General features: G+C 39.2%; 1 protein-coding gene across 3 annotated transcripts in view; it reads left to right on the top strand.

The window, feature by feature from the left end:
- Positions 1–22,037, top strand: part of Ppp3ca (protein phosphatase 3 catalytic subunit alpha) — a 291,020-nt gene that overhangs the window by 239,388 nt on the left and 29,595 nt on the right. For all 3 annotated transcript variants that reach the window (XM_052731090.1, XM_052731091.1, XM_052731092.1), the window contains exons 9-10: positions 15,196–15,321; positions 17,088–17,162. In XM_052731090.1, the coding sequence (XP_052587050.1) occupies positions 15,196–15,321; positions 17,088–17,162 (201 nt within the window). The remainder of the gene's footprint in view (positions 1–15,195; positions 15,322–17,087; positions 17,163–22,037) is intronic.

Consider the following 22,037-nt stretch of genomic DNA (forward strand, 5'->3'; position numbering starts at 1 on the left):
AAAGCATTCCTCTTTTTGCTAATGCCATATATATATATATATATATATATATATATATATATATATATATATATATATATATATACTTAAAGAAGGAAAGGGGTTCAGTTGTTCGGAGGTGGAGTCTATGTGCTGGTACTTTTTAGGTATTTTCTAGACTATGTCTAATGTATGTAGAGATGCTATCTGCTCTCTAATACAGACTTTTAAAAAAATAATAATTGGAGGTAACCCAAACTCCTGCTCCTTAAAAAGACTACATGGAGTGTGCTATAGCTGCATAACCTTTTCCAAGGCCACACTGCCTATGACAGGCCTCCTTTGAAGCTAAGGAGTGTAGGTATCCATTGACATAGTACAGCCATGGTTCCCAGCAAAGATGGCTGTCCTTAGAGAGGCAAGAATTCCAGATATAATAGGGCATGTTCTCTGCATGCTGTGTGCTCTGAGGCAGTCCATACAGCAGGATGCTGGGGAGTCACTAACAGTATTAACTAAGGGGATCCACAGGAAACGCATTTGGCAAGAAGGGATTTGATGAATGGTTAGGGAAAGTCTTCTTTAAAATTTTGATTCAGACATAAAAGAATGCTCAATTTTTGTAGGAAAGATATAAAAAGTCAAGGCTTGTGAATTTTTTTAAAGCAACAAGCTTATTTTAAGTTAAACTAATAAAAACTAATTAATTGGATTAGTTAGATGAAGGTTTTTAGCATTTCTCTGGTCATGGACATTGGCCAGAGCATCCACCATGCTCCTGCAATCCACTTTATGTTTATAAAATGGAAATATTTTACTAGAGCATTTCAAAGGATTTTCTATTAAACCTAAGGAACGGTAAGAAAATGATAGCACATGCTTGTCTGTATGTCAGCACTTGGGAGGTTGGAGGCATTATGATCAAGAGTGTAAGGTCATCATCAGCTAGCAGTTTCCACACTAACCTGGGCTAAGTGACACCCTATCACAACAAAACAAGCAAACAGAAAGACCAAGAAAAAAATGCCTTCCCAAAACACGTTCATGACAGATATGGTTGACAAATAGCATGGACTGTTCTTACACACTTTATGACAGCTAAATAAAACCCAAACCGTTAAAAACGAAGACAATCAGGATATCATTCCATAATGTCCTTAGACACAGCTCATTCTTCTGGGTAGCACTATTTCTTGGGGGCAGAAAGCCCCTTCTCATACACCAGGTATGTTGCCTCTTTGTGTATGGTTCCAACATGGCATGCCAGGGACTTGAACACCGGAGAAGGCAGTGTTTCACTGTCTGAGATTGTTTGGATCTTTAGCTCTCATCTTGCCTTGGGTTAGTCACAGTCCTTCTTCGGGAAGGGGATAAAACGGTTTGCATTTGGGGAACCTTTTCAGAAAGCAGAGATTCTCTCGAGAGAAGAGAGGGACTGAAAGAAAAAAGAAAGGAGTATTCTTCAGTTGGAACATAATGTCAAAAGACTTTTGTGTCAAATTTCTGAAGCACTTTAGAGCTATTATGCTAACAGCTTGTACAGTATATGGGAGTGGGAGTCAATTATTCACCGCTAACAGCGCGGATTGCTTGATTTGAATAAAATCAATGTTAGCTAGAATTTTAAAAAGCCATGCAACAAAATTCAAAATTGAGTTGCAAGACTCTCCACCAAAAAAAAAAAAAAAAAAAATTGATGGAAGAGTAGCAGTGAGAGTTCTGTGAGTTGATCTTTGATGGTGAGAGACAATGACCACAAAGAACATTGATCACACTATAGTTAGTGAAGCTCCTGCAAAGTAGGACAGGAGTGACCCTCGCAGGCCAAGTGAAAGTATGAGAATAATGGGTTTATGGTGCAACCTGAAAACCAGGGCAGTGCAGTCGTTCCCATGAGTAGTTTGTTCTTGCCGGTGGTTCAGCAGCAGCATTTGGAAGGTTGATGAGACTGGACACCCCATCCTTTGTGGTCCCTCGTTAGCTCAGCCAGTGTCTGTCCTCTCCTGTCCGCACAGTTGCTTCCTCACCCACCCCCCAGCATCTGTTCTCCCCGACTCTGTCAGCTCATGAGAGATACCTGGGCGAAAGATGGAAGTTTAGGTCACAGTTATCCCATCGCACAACAAGCTCGTTTACGTGTCTTGGATGTGCAGGGACAGCTCTATAAAGTGAAGGGGAAAAAAAAATGATCCTTTGTAAATAATGAATAGAATCGCTTTGGGATTCCCTGCTGTGTAGCACAAAAAGTCCATCAGCTTTTCATACTTTCTGTTATTAGCTGCCACACGTTAGCGCATGGCTTCTTGGATGCTGCCAAGAAAGTAGCCCTCCCTCAGCTGTTCTTTTACAGTTTCACCACGTATTCTTTAGCCTATGTGAATTATCTCCTGCCTTCTATATGACCTGTAAAAGCTAATGTTAGCAGTTTTTCAACTCTTTTCCCTGAACAAATTTCAGCTTTGCATCTAGCCACATACCTCTTCCCATCTAAAATAATTTGCTTACACCCGTACCCATTTAAATAGATTAGATGCACTCATAAGAACACAATGTGTGTTTCATGAAGATTTCTCTCTTTGAATAGGTGTGATTCCAATCATAATATCTTATGTATAGCACTTACTTTTTTTCTAATTAGCTCTCTCATGTATTTCAGTTACATGCCAGTCAAATTAACATTTTGAATCACAGAGTTTGTGTTGTACAGTGTACAACCACGTTTATACCTTTGTTTCAGTTATGTTTCCTATCACTGTAATTAAAAAAAAAGTGACAAAAACGACTTACAAAAGAGTCAATCTTGGCTCACAGTTCAAAGTAACAGTCCATCCTAGTCAGGAAGCAGCAGTGGTAGGAGCTGAAGACAGCCACTGACATTGCATCAGCAGCGAAGAAGCAGAACTCAGTGAACGTTTGTGCTCAGCTCACTTTCCCCTTTTTATACAGCCCGGATCCACAGCCCAGGAATGGATATGATACACAATGGGCAGGTCTTCCCACCACAATTAACCTAATCAACAGAATCACCCACAGACATGCCTGGCTGGAACCCATCTCCTAGCTAATTTCAGATCTCATCAAGTTGACAGTTCTGATTAACCATCAAGGCCTGGCACACAGTAGGCAGTCAGCACATACATTGATTAGTACTTGTTCTTCCTAGAAATTAATAGTCCTATAGCACCCCATCAGTACTGGCCCAGAGAGAGACATTCCTACTAATAACAACCCTTACGAGCTTTCCAATTTGTAGTTAGACTTTGTTGAGTGAGTGCTTTGCATATTTAATTGTTTTTTGTGGCTCTGTAGCTTAAAGAAAAAGCTATTTTCTATTTACCCAAATATACCAAACAGGAGAAACATGCAATCATGACAGTCTCATTTTAAACAATAAGTGGCCACCTGTAAAAATGACCAACTCTATCTACTCACCAACAACACTGAACAAGCTTATATTAGTAATGTACTGCTATACTTTACTACTACAGTAATTTACTGCATATAATGCACTGAGCTGCAAGATATCTGGGCTATGTCTTAAACCTGGTCTTAGCCTGAATGTGCCTAGGTCTCTGTTAGCATGGTAGGCACAATTAAGTACTTCTTCAATAAAAAGTTAATTTTTTTGAGTAGTGCTATAAGGAAGAGAAAAGCAAGAGAGAAGAATGGAATTACTCCATAAAGACAGGAATAGCTTAACTCAGAATGAGACAGTAAGAGCCAAATCATTTGTGACTAACAAAAACCTGGACCAGATACAAATGGTACTTTGGACAGTTCAGTTTGGTTAAATATTAGAATGAACCTCTGGGAAAAGCAACACTGTATTTTTTACCTTTATAGAAACAGACAGGTCCTTTTCATTCTTAAGGTGTGTCCATCCTCATAGATTAGACTCCCCCATCAATATTGACAGGGAAACTTCTGTCTTTAAATGTACCTGAAAAAAATCTCAGGTAGGTTACAAAGGTCCCCACAAGACCAGTTCTCGAGTTTAGATGAGTTTGTGGATAAGTGGGTGAATGTATATATGGCATGTATGCAGAGATATAGTAGTGTACATACCAATGATCTGTGGCTGAGCTCCAGAGACAGCTACTGACAGGCAATAATGGCAAGGACATGTATTAAATGTATTTTGTGTGTGAGAGGAAAATCTACATGGCAGCAAAGCTCAGCAGTCAAGGCCAGACATGAAAATGGCAATCAGGAAAAGCCTCAGTGAATCTTAAGTGGCTTGAGGAGGAAAGTGGTAAACAGTTTGGTCTAGAACATGAACAAGAGCATCATTTGTCATACTGTTGAGATTCAAAACTACATAGACTATGAGGTTTGAGATTTTTAAATTAGATGATCTGAATTGCTCATGAAAAGATTTCCTTTACCAAATCTTGATATTTTCAAATAGTCTATAATCAAAAGTTATGGACTTGAGGAAAAGAACAAAGAAAGCACTTATAAATAAAAACAGATTGGTATCTCATCAAGAAGAGACTTTAGTAACAGAGCACTGGTAAATGGCTGATTTAAGGGTTCAAGATGTAGATCATCTTGACAGTCGTGGTGTGGACACTTAGAAGATACAGCATTTTAGAAGCTCTTTTGATGTGGTTTTTAGCTTTTAGCAATAGCCTTCCCTGGCACTCTCTATGTAATATGGTGTCATCACACCTGAGAAGCGTGGTCCATCTTGACCATGATCCCCCAGCACTGCCACCCAGATGTTGATATTATATCCCTCTGTTTTACGAGCAGAATTCAAAGTCAACTAGATGATATCCTAGTCATGGGTGGGAGAAGCAGTTGAATGTTTCTGGAAGGAGAACAGGGCATCCATGCCCAGGCATCTCTGAATAACTTATTTGTCTGTTGTTTTACAGCTTGTCAAAAAACTCATTTCCATACAAAATTGAATAGTGGTTGAGTTTTGTCTTTGTTTTGTCTTGTTATTGCTGTTTTAGTTTTTAAGCAAAAGTCTGTTTCTGCAGAGCCTGGTGCCTGACTTAAATTACATGAACAGAACTGTCCGCACAAGTATTCTAAAGACAGTGTAGTCTCCTGTAACTGTAGGCTTAAGTGGGCTACTAGTGGCTTTACCAGTTGCCTGAGATTCAACCACAGAATTTTCACCATGGCAGGCCTTCTCACGATGTGTGATGTGTATTTTCCTCATCCCATCCAAAGCTTGAGATCTTGTTAATTGGGCCTGAGCAACTTTTTGCCTCAAATCACATATAAATATAAAAAGTATAAGCATAAAACCATCATAATGTTTTGTAATTTGATATTTTATTGTTGTTGTTAACGCTTTTTATTTGGCAGATGAAGCAAAAACAATTTAAGATACTCAATTTTAAACGATTTCTTTTTTCATTTGTTAAATAAGCATTCTAGCTCTTGGTCCCTTATTATCATGATAGAATCATGTGCACTAGAAAAATAAGCTCTTGATAATGATTCTTAAACCTAAGGTCTCCTGGGAAACTGGAATATAAGCCTTTATTGAAGAATGAATCAGAAACTGAAAATAAAGCCTTTAATGTTATAACTTTTTGTGACCCGTTTGAGGTACTAGAAGAGAGGTTCATGTAGACATATAGGCTAAGGACAACTCAAAATTAGGCTGGCTTGATTGTTATTCTGATAAATCCCTCCTGTAAGATGAAAGGATGACAATCTACCTTGGAGCGTTTAGCAGTGTGTGACTACTCACTACCTCTCACATATAGGACACTCTGTCCTGAGCAGGAATCTCACCGTAATGGTTTCTGTTTCCTTCCCCGTGGTCACCGAGAGTGATGCCACTTGAGGTTTATGCTTATAGACTGCAGCAGGTAATACATTGGTAAACAGATGTTTCACTTCACTGCTCATAGTGTGCTATACATACGTTATTTAGTTTATCCCTGTAATTGTATACAACCATGGCAACATTTTAAGCACTTAGCATATGACAGACCATGCTCAAAGAATTTCTACGTGTAAAGTCATTTAATCTTTCAATTCTTATAAATTAATTACCTTGTCATCTTCCTGCTTTTGCTGATTAAAAATTAAAAGAGGCTGCAGGAGACGGGAGGTGGGGGGCATATTTGTCTCATGGTTCCCCAAAACTCTCAGGATAGTGCTGAAATAGGATCTCAGTGGGTTGATTTTGGAGTCCACACTGACCTCCCTCCGTGCTGTTCCACCATTGCTGATTTACTTCAGCATCCTCAGGGCAGTGCTCCCAGGGTCTGCCTCTTCACACATAGCTCTGCTGTGTTTCTGTGACTGGCTGTTCTTCAGTAAGAAAGGATAGCTTTGGAATGAAAGTCAGTTCTGGCCACTTTAAGACTATACAAGTGTTATGCATCTGGTATCACATTGTTGTGAGATTGGTGTGGGCATACTTTTTATATTGTTTTCTGAGATAAGGAATCCATCTCTCGTTTTAAGTGTGTCCCTTGGAGCACTTACACCTCTCCTTGTATTTATTCAGCTCTATAGTGTGCGTGTTGTTGCTGGAAGCCAGTTGTTAAATCGGTCATTTCAGACAAGTTTCCACCTGCATCTGTGTAAACATTTCACATGTGGGAAGGAAGGAACATAGAAACTCACACATGACGATTTAATAATTTTGAATTATTCTCACTCCATGTTTTAATTAATGAATTGTGTATGTATGTGAATACTGGTGTGCCCTTGCTGCAAGATACCTGTGGAGGTCAGTGGAAAGCACTTATCTCCTGCCACATTGTGGGACCTAAGACTTGATCTCCATTGACCAGCCTATACTCCACATTGTAATTGAATTGATCTGTATAGAGCCCATGTGTCTGTGCTGTAACAGCACTCCCACTTTTGTAAAAAGCACCCCTACATAATGAGTTTCCTCAGTGAGGTCATTCCAAACCTTCAGCAGAGTAATAACACGTGAAGATACTTGCTTCTCGTTGTTCATTGCGTATAAACTCCCTGAATTTCACTTCTCAAGACTGTAAATCTAAGTATGTAAGGAAATGCAGTGAAGAGACCTACTATGTTGTAAGCTAATTTAACAATTTCTTAAACTGTTTTTAAACCTTCGTTTTTATTTTATGTATGTGGGTGTCCTGCCTGAGTACGTATGTGTATAACATATGCATGCATTACCCAAGAAGGCCAAGAGAGGGCACCAGATCCCCTGGGACTGTAGTTAAGAAGGTTGTGAGCTGCCGTGTGGGTGCTGGGAATCTAACCCAGGTTCTGTAAGAGCTCTTAACTGCTGAGCGATCTCTACCTCCCCTAAACAATTTTTAAAATATTTTATAAATACTCCCAAATAATACTAGTAAAAGTAAAATATAATGAGAATAAATTCTATTACCAACCCATTAGTTAAAAGAAATAAAATGAGCCTGAGAAGGTGTCACAGGGTAAGAGCACTACCCATTCTACCCAAATCTTGTTTTTGTTTTTGTTTTTGTTTTTTTACTGATTTAAATTTTTATTTTTTTAGTTATTTTTAGAGTTGCCTTGCCTCTTCCCCATTATGCTGAAGCCTGTATCTTTCACACAGACCCACTACTGAATGCTCTTTTGTTAGTTGAACAAGAGCAACTGGGGATGCATCTTGAGACACTGAAATGTGTTTTCAATCAGTCCAGTGATTGATTAGAGTATTACACTGGACTGAAACCTACTAACGTAGGAATCTCCACACAGCATTTAACAGAGGTAACAGTATTGAATCAATGGGTGGTTGATCACTCGATATTCATTATCTGGAAATTGTGGACCATGAGAGCCTGGTGGCCTGTGTTGTAACTTTTATGACACCCTTGGTTCTACATCACTATTAAGTCCATATACCTCGTTTCTGAGGTGACCCAGTCCCTCTTTCCTAATTCCTGTCTGCACCCTTTAGACTTCTGCTCATATGTAATTAGTTCTGGTTTTAGTGCCATCTGGAAAACATCTTGTCTTTTACCTGCCTTCTCTGTCCTGCTGTTTCTCACCTTTTCCTTGCTTTTGCTCTTTCTCCTTCCTCCCCTCGATCTTTTCTTCAACACAACTGAATACCAACTCATACCAAATACGATATGCATGACCTTAAATGAGTAAAAGGACTTATATATCTTCATCCTTTCCATCATTTTCTTCCACTACTTTACCCCCAATTCTGTATCTGAATAATCACCATGTTTAGAATTGGCTAGTACTGTGCTTAAAAAGTGAAACACAGGAGCCAAAGCAGAAGAGTCTTACATTTGAGGCCTGCCTGGAGTTTCGAAGCAAGTTGAAGTCCAGCCTGCACAAGACCTGTGTCAGAAAGTAAAAAATAGTGAAGGATTGTAGAGATAGCACAATGGTGGGGTGTTGGTCTAGCATGTGCAAAGCCCAAGTCCAGTCCCCATACCGACAGAAAAAGAAAGGAGAGAGTCTTGCATCCAAATGTGCATGTGCGTGCACACACGTGAGTCCTAAGACTGGTTCAGAGTGTTTACAAAAACACCTGGTACACTATTTTCTTCACTGTGTAAAATAATGTCATCCAGATTTTACACAAAGAAGTATGTAACAAAGTTTTAACAGATATTTTAAGTTCCATGAGGGATGCAAATCCATAAATAAAAGCTCTGTGGAGGTTAGAAATGTATTCCTATCTAGTGATTAAGGAGACTAAGGCATATAAATGGACTATATATGGTAGTGTGCCTTTATGTCCCTGATACTTACTATAGAGCTTAGATCTCTGATCACACAAAATTAACAATAATAAATAGCTCATTAAGTTGATGATTAATTTGCTTCATCACAGCAATCCTTTTGCTATGTATATATTCTGAAAATATGCCTCATTCCCTTAAATATGTGACAAAGCTTACAGTTTACAAAATTGTGATCACATTTCAAGTAATACATACTGTTTATAGCCAGTAATAGTAAAGAGTCTTTTGGCTTACTCACTACATGGAACTGACTAATCATTTGCCTATGAAGAACTCCAAATTAGGTGCTGAATCACATAGTAAACCAATTAAGTTTCTCATACTAAAGTCTATCACTGTGGTTAAATTAACTGAAAATTGAAAGTTTGAAATCCATCTTGATCAATGATGTGTCGAGTGACTTGCAGAGGCATTCTGTCACCACATACAGTAGCTATCATGGCTTAGTAAATTGCTCTTTGCGTAAGCCATTGATGGTATTACAAACTATCATAAATGAAAGTCATCAAGCAGGACATAGAGCAGAGACCAGAAACTAGAGTTAGAGTCAGATTTGGAATGCAAGGGACCATGAAATCTATTCATACAAGGCACAGTATATTATGGGAAAATGTACATACATAGAATATACATATATATGTTTATATAATAATAAATGGAGATCATATCTCCCAAAAGTATTCTTTAGGAGAAAATACAGATTGAGAAAATGTACAGTATTTCTTCCACAATCTGAAACCCCTTGCCTGTGTCATCCTGCACAAATTATAAACTGATGCTAGAAAATATTACAAGCACATGGGTCTCACCTCAACACCTTCTCCTCCAAGCCTTTTTGCCTCCTGTGAAGGTGGGACTTTACAAAAGGAACACGGTGATGTTAGTTTTTCCACTAGAGCATCTGTTGGTGGAAAAACTGGAAGGAAATCACATCATGGATCTATTTGCTTATTTTATTTTATTTTATTTTATTTTATTTTATTTTTGCTATTTCTAGATCAGTTATCATGATTGTGCTTCTAGCATGCCCCCATTTGGTATCTTTCACACATTTGTTGCTGGTCTTTTCTTCTTCTCCATCTCTTTAAGATGAAAATAGATGATCAGTTACAGATAACGAGATGAAAGATGTTAATGAGAGTAAGAAAAAGAATAAAAATCCAAATTGTTTCCATCTTTGATTTCCATTTTCCTCTACCCTAAACAAGATGAGTGTTGAGAGTTTAGGCATGTTGGGATCAGTATAGCTTTATATGTGTGTGTGTGTATATATATATATGGAGAGGTGTTTGTTTTCCCAGAAAAAGAATTGTGTACTCCTCTTGAAATCTACCTAGAATATGCTAAGCCTCTGCCTCTGTTTTGATGAACCAGTTACTTCTTGGTATAAACTTTTGAAAACTTCTCTTGAGTTAGAGTCTTCCTTTGGGTTTTGCTGTCCTTGCTATTTTTTTTTTCTTGCTTTGTTATGAGCTTCTCTGGCTCTCAATAGTGATAGGAAATGGTGTTAGGAACTCCTACAAAGTTTTTATTAAATGAAATCGTGTGAATGTGTGTGTGTGTGCCCTGGCAACTTTAAAATCACAGAAACCCCTTGGTTCTAAGGATCAGACTGCGGTCCAGGGATATAGTGCATGGTGTGACAGCAGCAGTATGATGTGCGGGCTGTATTCCTTAGGCTTCACTGGATTCAGGTGCCAGGGATGCTACTGAAAGTACTAAAGGATTTAAGATAGAGCTCAACAGTAGAGTCCTTGACTTATATACCAGAATTGCAATCAATAAATAAAATCCAGTATCCATTTTGCAAACAATACTGAGCCCTTGGCTGCTGGTTTTAAATATACAAAAACATGCCTTTAAAGATGTAGTTCTGCAGGTACAATCCAAATGACAGGACCAAGTAATTGCATAACTCTAAAGTGATTTATTCTGACATCACAAGAAGAATGAGCAGGGCGACCTCCAAATGTGTAGGATTAGTAGTCTTTGCATTACATCACAGTCTCTTCTCGCAGATTTTCATACCTGCAGCTCCGAGAGAGAACCATTTGTTTCTGTGCTGTCTGGTCTGCTGTAAGTCACGGTGAATAGCTTAAGGCCCCCAAATGTGTCACAGTGTCTCTTCATCCCTCTGGGACAAGTGATGTGAAGTCTTGGGAAATTGACAGTGGCTCATAGACAGGACACTTACTTTTTGTTTTGTTTTTTCTTTGTTTTGCCTCAAATTCTTAATGTGTCCAGTATTTGTGCAAATATAGTCATCTGTATTTTGTTCACTGCACTGGGGATGCTTGTCCTGCACACATTTCAGAGGAAAGTACACTGTTAGGGCTCCAATTACATTTTGTAACCAGTGACAAGCGGGGGCAGGTGTCAGGGAAGGAAGATGTGGGAGGTGGGAGATGAAATGTTAACTGAATTTTGTGAATGTAGATGTTTCAGACTAATTTGACTTAATTTTATGTATTATGATAATATATAATTATTGCACAAAAATACCAAAATTTATGAGTAGCTTATGAATCTGAGATTGTTCAAAGGGTTCTTACACAAATATGTCTTGTCACTGGAGAAAAGAATACCTATTGAGGTTCTACATTTTAAGTTAAAGATTCATTGTTTTTAGCCAGAGAATAAGGAAAAACCCAACAATAGTAGCCTATAGAATTCCTGAAAACAGTGATCAGTCGTTGTATTAATCTTGAGATTTTTCTTCTGAAAGTTTGTTAACGCCACTTATATGGGAAAGAGCTCCTATAATCTTCTAACTAAACCCACATGTTCAGGTCAGGAAACAGAGACTTAACCTAGAGACATTAAGTGGCCCTGGATGTCCTAAGTAATTAGTGACAGAATATGCTAGCAGTCTAGGTGCTTGGCCTTCCAGACTTCTGCTCATCTTTAGAGAGAGTAATGCCAAAGGAAAAAGAGTCTGTCCAAACCTTGATAGGCATGGAATGCTTTGTTGTTATGGTAACTCTGTATATGCTAGATAGATGATGTGTATTTAGGCCAGAGTTGACATTTACTGCTTGGAAAGTGTGGACGAGTAACTTACTTCACCTCTCTACTCGTTCTCAAAGAGAAATGGTGAGAACACTTTAGTAAAACATCGTGATTTATGATTATATGTATAAAGGTCCGAGCTGAGTGCCCTGCTATGCCTGGACGCTAAGTGTATCTCCTGTTGAAATGGATCATTCCCATCATTAATAAACAAAATGACAAGTATTAGCTTTTGCAGGAGGTACTGAAGTAAGCTGTGGTGAGCCGACAATGAAACAAATAAGCTGCTTTTACCTCACTGCTCTACAGAACACACTTCTTTAATTCACTGACACGGCAACCTTTGATTAGGAATTTGCATCCCATCTCACTTAAGCATGTACTTTGGCAAAAGTTGAACCATCTTTAAATATGAATACCACATCCAAAGTTAAATTAGTACCACAGCTAGGACTAGCATCCGTGCATGTATAATTTATGAAGGACAGCAGGGAATAGCGGAAAGGAATGGGTTTAGTGTCAGGAAAAGCTGAGTAGAATGGGGGTGAGATGTGTCTGTTGCAGGTTGCATAATATGAGCAAGTTTCCCCATTTCCCCGCTGCAGTTGCTCTGTCTGCAGATAAGGGCATGTATGAGCGTGTACACACACACACACACACACACACACACACACACACACACACACACACGTGCATGCACACGTGCACACATACACACACAGCTTCTCGGATTTCTTTTGAGGATCTAGTAAAATATTTCATAAAGCTTCTCCCTGTTCTCCATCCAGGGTGGTGTTAATCACAATGTAGTTATGCCCAGGTGGCAGCTAGGAATTGACCCCAAGACCTTCTGTGAATCCCACCATCCACAGATGTTCGAGAGCCTTACATAAAATGGTACAATATGTACTTAACCGACAGGCATCATCCTTTATGTCACATCATCCACATCATTCATACTATGGAACACAATGGCAATGCTCTGTGAAGAGTTGCTGTGCTGAACTGTTTAGGGGCTGGTGGCAGGAGGCAGAAGTCTGTGCATGTTCAGTGTGGACATTGAACTGGCTTTTAATCAGAACTTTGCATGCAGGCTTGGCGAAATCCATGCATATGGATCCATGGATAGTGAGGGCCAGCTACCCTTTCTTTCTTTTCTCCTGCTTAACTACCACCTGGAATTAACAAAAAATTGGGGGAGGGGGTGAGGAACAATTACTCTGAAAAGACAGCTTTGAGCCCTAAAAGATTCTTTTGAAGATAAAAATACAAATTGAATGGTAACAAGTTGTAAAAAAATCTTGGCAGGAATCTTGTGCTAAGATAATAATGTCGGACACTAGAAATACTGTGTCCTGAAGATCAGAAGTGCTGCTGTGGTAATTTGTCAAGGTGTTTTTATGTTTGTTTTGTTTTGTTTTTGCCGAAGGGCATGTTGCTTAAATAATAGGACAATGCAAAAGACCATTTCCAAAAATATATGCAAGAGTCAGTATTTTCTCAGAAAAAGAGAATTCCAGCTCCCTTCCTATCTGTGCTAACTGTACCATCTGTGTTCCCGAAGTGCCTGATTCTATGTTTTCTGCAGTCATATTAGTCAACTAGGTCTATAATTCAAAGCAAAAGCCTCCCAGCACACAAACACGAGCTAACTGCAAGTTGCTAAAAACATCAGCATACTTAGAATGCAGTCTAATGCTTACAGTAGGCAAATCATACCATAAAAAGATGTGTCTTTCCTGGACATGGACACTAATAAAGCCTACGGAAAAGATTATGGAAGTCCTGAGTCACACTTTGACAGACATTGGCCATGTGGCATTCATCCAGATCCAGGACAGGCTGAGAAGTAACAAGAAGTCTTATGTAAAGGAGACCAAAGGGATGAGGGCCCCTTGCTTGAATGAATATTGTAGAAAGAATGGCAGGATTTGTTTCAGCCTCTCAGATCAAATCTGAGTAAAATGCTACAGTAGACATGAAAACTTCGAGCCTGTTTTAGGGTACCTGTTCCTTACAGGGCGGGTGGCGGGGAATCAAGCAGGTACATATATGTAGACTGACCCTGATCAAAGTTCCCTGACAACTGTGCCATCTGTATGTAAGTCAAAGCTTTTAGAAATCAAGGAAGAGACATGATCTGTTTATTAAAGGGGACCAAGAAGGGCTCCACTGAGAGGATAAGTGTTTGGGCTTCGCAGACCCATGGGAAGGGCTTGGATTTCTTAGAAATCCAAGACAGACAACATTTCAGATGAGACTTCAGTTTTGAAAACATTGTTATGTTAGAGACAGCATTGTATAAGAGACTCTGCGTGTATGAAAGCTCAAACCCAATGAAGGCATTTAATAATAGAGCTTTAAAGACTTTTGTTCTGTTATCTGCAATCACAAGCTAGAACATATTCCTCATATAAAGGTCAGCTTAAAAATGCAAAGTAATAACGCAACTCTCTGTGTATTCAACCAGTCAGTGTAAATAGCCCATTTATGTTATTCAGGATCTACTCATTACACACTATCAGTGCAATACTTGCCATGGTGGAGAAAGATAATAAAAAATGAAATCTTATATAGTTCAGGAAGGTTGAAAATGAGAGGGCTTCATCATTAAAGGGATGTCATTTAGGGGAAATTATATTTGTTCTGTGTCTTTTCAGGTAGCAACAGTAAGTGAGTAGAAAAAGCAGGTGAAAATTTAACCCGACCTGAGTCTGTCCCATAGGTTACTATTGTCGAGCCATAAGCTAGGGGTCTCCACTGAATACATGGCTCCACCTTCACTGAAAGTGCTCACAGAGCCCTGCTTGCCCTGTATGGATTGACCAGGATTGGCACGGGTGGCATTTCCGTATCAAGGTAGAAGTAAGAGTAGCCGTGTTTGTGTGAAAGTCTGTCTAGCTCACAGACACCACGCAGGTACCACAGAGAGAAGCAGGCACCTTTGCTTCTGGAGGCCTTGGCTGCTACAGCCCTTTCAGAAGTCATGGCTTGAGTCAATACTGTGTTATTTTATATGGCATTAAATCCAAATATCTTACCATATTTAATCAAAAATATGGTATAATTTATGCTGATCAATGTAACTATCATGATTGCTACTTGGGAAAGAAAGTATGCTTTGAGAGATAGAGATTTAATTCCATTATCTGGAGAGATTACTAAATTATGTCAGACCAACTTAGCATTGCCACCTTTTTCTTATTATCAGGTATTGAGACTAGAATGTTCCTGACTACAGGAGGCTCTTGATCTGATTCCTGATAATTGCTTAACTACGTTACAGAAATATTTTCCAAATGCTAATGTCATTTCAAATTACTGCTCACACATTGCACGTACAGTACCATCCTCTAAGGGGTAAAGCTTAAGTCCATAAATCAGAAAATCAGGGCTGAGGAGGCTAGTTGTCCTTGTGGTTTGGAACTTAATTCAAATAGTTGAACTTTCTTGATCGACTAAAACCGAGATGTGTTCTGACTCTGATGTCCTCTTGTGTTGGTTTTTGTTTTAGCTGCAGTGTTGAAGTATGAGAACAATGTGATGAACATCAGGCAGTTCAACTGCTCTCCCCATCCATACTGGCTCCCAAATTTCATGGATGTTTTCACCTGGTCGCTGCCATTTGTTGGGGAGAAAGGTATGCTGTAAAAGTCCTGAGATGTCCTTAATAAGATATCTTGGGAAGAAACGAGAGCTGTGTTCTGTGTTACCAGGAACGTTCAGAGAACAATGGTGTGTTCTAACCAATAATATTCATAGTCTGTACCGTGAGAGGAAGGATGCGATGGCATGTCCTGTGCCTGGTGACCTAATGCAGTGGGTGGATTCAGGGCAAACAAGGAATCTGGAGTATGTACACAGTCCCAATTGATCAATAACAGTCTCTCAAACAGTAGAAATAAAGTATTATCCGATCTCAAGTCTTCCTTCTTACTCTTTGGTACTATAGTCCCAAAGCCATGTTTTATTATCACAAATTAGGATAGGCATGATTTCCTTGTACTCCTTTCCTGAATATTCATGATTGTATGGCACTGATTAGTGCCTGCAACATGTTGAAGGACAATTCCTCATGCATTTTCCCATGTGGCCTAGGAGAAGGCCATGGCACTGTATAAAGATAAGTTTCCATGTACTACAGTTTTAGAGAAAAGCTACATGTTTTTGGGGGGAATCTACAAGACTTCTGAAGGATTTTTTAATTTAAATGCCTGATAATAATTCCACAAGGCAAGTAATGAGTTGTCGGGGGAGAAGTTTTCCCTTATGCCCAAATAAATCACAGGTGCCTTGCAACAGTGCCCCTCCCCCTGTGGGACTCCGTGCTCCGGGTTCCTGCGCTGAGCAGTCCCAGTGTGCAGACATGCTCAGCTGTTGCCGGCTGTGGATACTGAAGCAATGTTCAGTCTGACGTCTACCAGGCATGAGAAACACCCTTTAGCTGGTTGCTTTCCATTCACTATTCAAGTTTTGACTCTATTTTTTATAAAAGAAATCAATGATATATTGGAAAGCATAATTCAACTTTGATAAACTCTAGATTAATGTCGGCACCACTGGCATTACTCATCATGTGTCATAAAGAATATTTCTTGAAATGCTGTGTAACCTTAAAAACAGCTTCTGATGGTGCACGGGCCTCTCATTAACAGCTTGATAAAACCCAAGCAAGTTTCAAGAAACATTAAATGTGATAGCATGCACATTGCTAGGAAGTAGCTCAGCACACTGTTCTGTAAACGTATTACCATCTATTTACTTGGCTAAATTCTCGTTCATCTCAAAGTATCTTAGAGCCTTTTTGGAAATCAAATGTAATGATATTTCTGTCAACATATTTATTTCTAAAGATCAATATTCCCAAATCTACTTCAAATGTATTAGCTCATCCATCAGCAGTTTTTATTAAATGCAAAGCTACTCACCTATCTGGGAGCTGAATTCTATGGAGGATTAGACAAATTAACAAAAGGAATCTGGCATTCGCTCAGTCCCTGCTGAACAGAAGTCTGTAATCTAATCTAGATCAGGCAGCATCATTGTGGAAATGAATACAAAATTCCAAGACAGTTCTTTTCTCCCTTTTGAGTTATAGGATACTCACATCCAGTATTTGGGTTTTTTCCCCTCATTTTTTATTGACCTATATTTAATAAGTATTAGTAGGAGGTTTCATAAAGATGAAATAATAATTTCATTTTCAAAAGCCTACATGGAATCAGACAGCAAGTTTCCTTTTATGATGGATAATGGCAGATACGGATCCAGATGCTGTGGATAAGGATAGAAACAGAGAAATGACTTATCTAAAAGGCATGCTGTTGCACAATTTGCTAGTGAGTGATGACAGAGCTATCAGGTTGTAACTGGACTGTCTTCCCTTCCTTCTCTGTCCGGCTGCAGTGACTGAGATGCTGGTAAATGTCCTCAACATCTGCTCAGATGATGAGCTGGGGTCAGAGGAAGATGGATTTGACGGTAAGAAGTTAAGCCTTTGCACTGATACCATTTGCCATGCGATTACTTAGGATCGCAATGCTAACCCCAGTCATAAATTTTTAAGATTTCAGTTAATGTCGAATCATAATGTCGAAAATGGAAGCATTTTGTCTGAGGTAAGAAAATGTCAGAAATGAAACCATGAGAGAATTTCCACATTACTTGGAAACTGTTGTTGAAATGTAAACTGTTTTAATGACTGTCTCTGAGTTACTCACATTGCTATTTGAGTAACTATTCACCTCCTTAGAAAAAGGCAACTCTCTATTGCCATTTTTTTGTATTTCTCCTGTCATTTGTGTTGGTGTGTGGGGCAAAGAAAGGCATTTACACATGGGTAAGCCTGTGTTTAGGTCTGGTATCTTGAACAACATCCTCTGCTTTAATATGTTATTTCCACAAGCTGCATTCATATTCTTAGCATTTTCATTTTTAAGCAATGTTGATAACATTAAATGTTAATACTTTCTGTATTGGAATTAATATGTAATGGTGAATCCATGAGAGTTTTGAAGTTATTTTGAGATGCTCGATGATAACTCAGTTGCCTTCAAGAACCGTAGCTTTTCTCTAAAGGCAGAGATGGTCTGTGTGGTGAAAAATGAAAGGAAAGATTGCTCTGAGTCCTAGAGAAGTGTCTGAAATGCGGGGAAGGAACAAAGATGTGGCAAGAGATGGAGCACACAATAGCAAACTTTCTTCATCCATATTTAATTAGTCTTGCCCTGTATAGGGCACTCGGGACCCCTCAGTGCCTTGAAGAAGCTGAAGTCGTCTTAGTGGAACGGATAATGTCAATGGAATAAGACATTATGAAATAAAGAAGAAAGACAAAGACGAAAGTAGATACTTTGATTAATTTAAATGGAGAGTCATTGAATGGCTCTTTAGTTATACAGAAGGCAATTTTGGCCCTTTCTATAAGTTAGTATTTGGATGACATGATTTAATATTTTATTGGTTTTAACTCTGATAACAGCTCAAAGTACAAGATACTTATTGCTCCAGGTGAAAAAAAAATATGCCCATATACTTGGGTAATATGTGTGTGTGTGTGTGTGTGTGTGTGTGTGTGATATATATATATATATATATATATATATATATATATATATATATATATATATATGTATGTATATGTATATATATCATTGATAAATGTATAATAATAGACTTATATAATATAGAATTGCTGTACGTATGTATCAATTAAGCACACGATTTGTTGCGAGCATCCAGTCTTTCTCTTTTCCATGGCTTCTCTCATCTTCTTCACCTGTCCTCATAAACTATCTTCAGATACCTCAGTGCCAAAGAATAGGATGGGTGGGAAAGAGGACATAGAAAGAAAAAATAATTATTAAAAATGTTTAAAACATCCATAAGAATTAGTTAAGCAAAATATGGATAAGTCCACAGTTTCCCACGTTATAGCCGCAGTTGCTACTGCTCACTTCTCTATGAGTAGGGTTACCTTTAAAAGATAACATTTTCATAAATGGCTCAGACTTTTCTAACTGAAGGAAGAATACTAACCAAATGGATTCTGAACCTTAAAACAGCAATAAACATTATCCCATAGTTTCTTTTTTCTACAGTCCTTTTACTCATTGTAAAGGCAGCCAGATATGATACCTCTCTCCGCTCATCATAATGCTTGTGGCTGATAGGTCTATAACAAAAGAAAGGTCCACAAAAGAAAAGTGTAGGAATTTCATGCAGTGTTAGGTGACACTGGGGTCATCAGGAAAAACTACATAGAAAGCTAAGAGCAAGTATCTAATTTTTTGTTTGTTTAAGTTTGATAAATAATGGACAGATTTGCAGCAATGCTGGACAAAGGGTGTGATGAGGAAGTCAGGGAACCCGTCTGTCCAGATGCACCTTTGCCTGTCTGCTCAGCAGGATTGGACACCATCAAAGGAGTTTGATGGCTTGCTTTGTGGAAGAGGCATTCCAGCTTCTCTGCCCTGCCTTTGGGGATGGGGACACTGGTCTGGTTGTTTGTAGAGAAAAGGAGCAGGTAAGGATGGGAGAAAGTCAGAAAAGCATTGATTTCGTGGCTCTTCTACTTTCTTTTAGTTCAAAGTAATTATCGTGACAAGTTCTATAATTCGGAATATTTTCTTCTGAATGCAGCCATTCTTAAAATTAATATTAATTAGCATTAATACAGTAAATCCCCCAGTAAACAAATCTACATGTTAGCCAGGGTCATCAGCCAACATTTATAATGCAAACCTGGTGTAGACGAAGAACACATGTTTGCAATTACATTCTAATGCATTCCAATAGCAAATGGTCTGTTGCCTGTCTGTATGGGCCCTGCAGGATGTCACTGATGGCTATGAGTCACAGGCTGTCCCAGCAGGGCTTCACAGCCTTGCGCCAGGCTGCTGAACTGCTGACCACTCTCTCTCTCAGTCACTTCTATGGAAAGATGCTTTGTGAGTCACCCTGCTTTAAAATAATTAATTTCAATCCAAGTCTTGGAAGATTTTTTTTCTTTCTTTCTAAACGCATTGTACCACTCTAAAATTGAAGGTGAGTCTTTCCTTCAGACCAATACAGTGTTGCCCTAGTCAAGTGCAGAAGGTTTATCCAGGGGAAACCAGCCTGGCCTTGCTAGCTAGAATTGAAACTTAAGTCCCTAACTTTCATGTTTCTTCACTGCTCCATTTCTGTCAACCTCTGCCTCAGTAAATAACGTTTTCCTTTTTGAACAGTGTCCTCTTGCTTTAACTCAAGTCTCTTCTGCTAGCTGCACTTACACAATTAGTGCTTTCAAAATTTCAAGCAGCATTAATACTTAAGAAAAAAATTTGGTTTATCTTAAAAGTACTTGGTTCTTCCATACAATTGCTACAAGTTTGGAGATGAGCAGAAAGAAGTCAAAGCAGTGCTGTCCGCTTCTTGGAGCAGGTAGATGCCATTGTCTTTGGTGTCTTACACACATTGTACCTTGCTTAGCAAGCAGTGTTCCATTTTCTACTGTTGTTCTTTCCCTTCATCAGACTGAAGAGAAGGGCTCCCTTAGTTCAGTGTTTGTTTTGTGGGTGTGACTATATGGGGAGAGAAAGAAGAGTTAGGAGCAGCAATGAGGAAAGACTCACCCTGTCTGGTGGTCCTCCAAGACACGTGGTGGCAGTGCAGGCCCTAGTTCCCTTATGGCACAGCAGTCAAGTTTCCCAGAAGCACCTTGGGGCTGGGGAAGATAACTCAGCTGATCCCGAGCATCAGCATCCACTGGAAAGCCAGGAGTGGTGATACATAGCGACAGTGCCAGCACTGGGGGAATGGAGAAAGGCAGACCACGGAAGCACATTGGCCAGTCAATCTAGACTAATCAATGGGCTTTGGGATCAGTGAGAGACTCACAAAATAAAGGTGGAGAGAGATCAAGGGAAGATACCTGATGTTGAGCGTTGGCTATCATGTGATCCATGGCACACACGTGTGCACACACACATTTGCACACTCCCACAGACATCATAATTTTCTTTCAAAGAAGGAGTTTGGGAGAACGAAAGGAGGAAAATTAGATTCCACAGGGAGGGTGCCCTCTGCCCCTCATCATCAATTTGGGTTGATAAGAAGCTGACTGCTTCCGGAGAATGCTTAGCCATTTTCTCCTCTGTGCCTGATTTTCTCTGTATATAAAGTGAGAACAGAACTTTAAATGCGGAAATTTGGACATAAAATGTATAAAGAATAGCCAGCATCACCTGGCAACAGTCCAAGACTAGCAGCTCTTACTTAGGCGTGTGGCAGTTTTGGAGTCTGTCTGTCCTCTTTGAAAGTTAAGGGTCTGAGGATCTTGAAACAAATACTAATGGACATTGCCCTCTCATTTCATGGCTATAAGTATGACTGAGATTTTAGCTCAGTTCTCAGAAATGTCTCCATTAAGGGTGGAAATACACAGAAATAAATGTTTTAGTGGCAAGTATGTTCAACTCCGAGTACTGTCCATTTTGGACTGGCCAAATAAGGTGAATCATAGCAATTTGTTTTGTCATGACTCTGAAATGAATGGATTTGCAATGCTCAAAGAACAGTTTATGAGACACCCCAGAACTTTCTGAATCTCTTTGGGATATAGCAGCGTACATTTGAGTTTTATTTTCTTTATATCATCCCCAGCTGTAGGGAAATTTGCAGTTCTGTTTTCCCATCTTTGCCACATTTGGAACCTGTCTGTCATTGAGGGATGGCCCTAGTCTCCTTCCAGGCTCCTTGTCTGTTTGCTGCAGACATCAAAGGGCTCAATTAAGGCTCTTCCCTCAACTGCTTCTTATTTTAGGTGGGGGCTGCCTCTCGATGAGTGATTTATCTTGCCCTTCTCAGTATTCTGCCCCATATCCAGTGGCAACTAAAAAGTCAGAGGTAATAATAGGAGCTTACAGCTCATGTTTCTGTCATATCAGGTTGACTTCTAAGTGTCCGCGAGGCCTTCAGCAAGTAGGGATTCCCCGCTTTGCCTTCCAGATCTGTCACCTCCCCTTCAGTATTTAGTGATGATGATGCTGAGTGACAGCCACTGATACTTAAAAGTGTCACTACCCGTCATTCTAAGTTCCTGGTGCATAATAAACACTTTCATTAATTTTATTATTTTGGACAGCAAAAAAAAAACACTTAAGTGTGATTTGTTTTAAGGTTATTAGACAATGTATTTGGTTGCTTCATTATTTTTAGTCTTGAAAACAACCTTTGGATAGAGTTACTGTTACTGTCCCTATTTTAGCATAGGAAGTAAAGAAAAATCTGTTGATGTAAAGTCTAAAAGATGTAGCTGGGAAAGCAAGAGCCTGAATGCAGACCAGCTGATGCATCTGCCTTTTTCTCAGGTGC

This window comes from Peromyscus californicus, unplaced genomic scaffold (assembly GCF_007827085.1).
Source record: "Peromyscus californicus insignis strain IS unplaced genomic scaffold, ASM782708v3 Scaffold_9__1_contigs__length_137607984, whole genome shotgun sequence".
Lineage (NCBI taxonomy): Eukaryota > Metazoa > Chordata > Mammalia > Rodentia > Cricetidae > Peromyscus > Peromyscus californicus.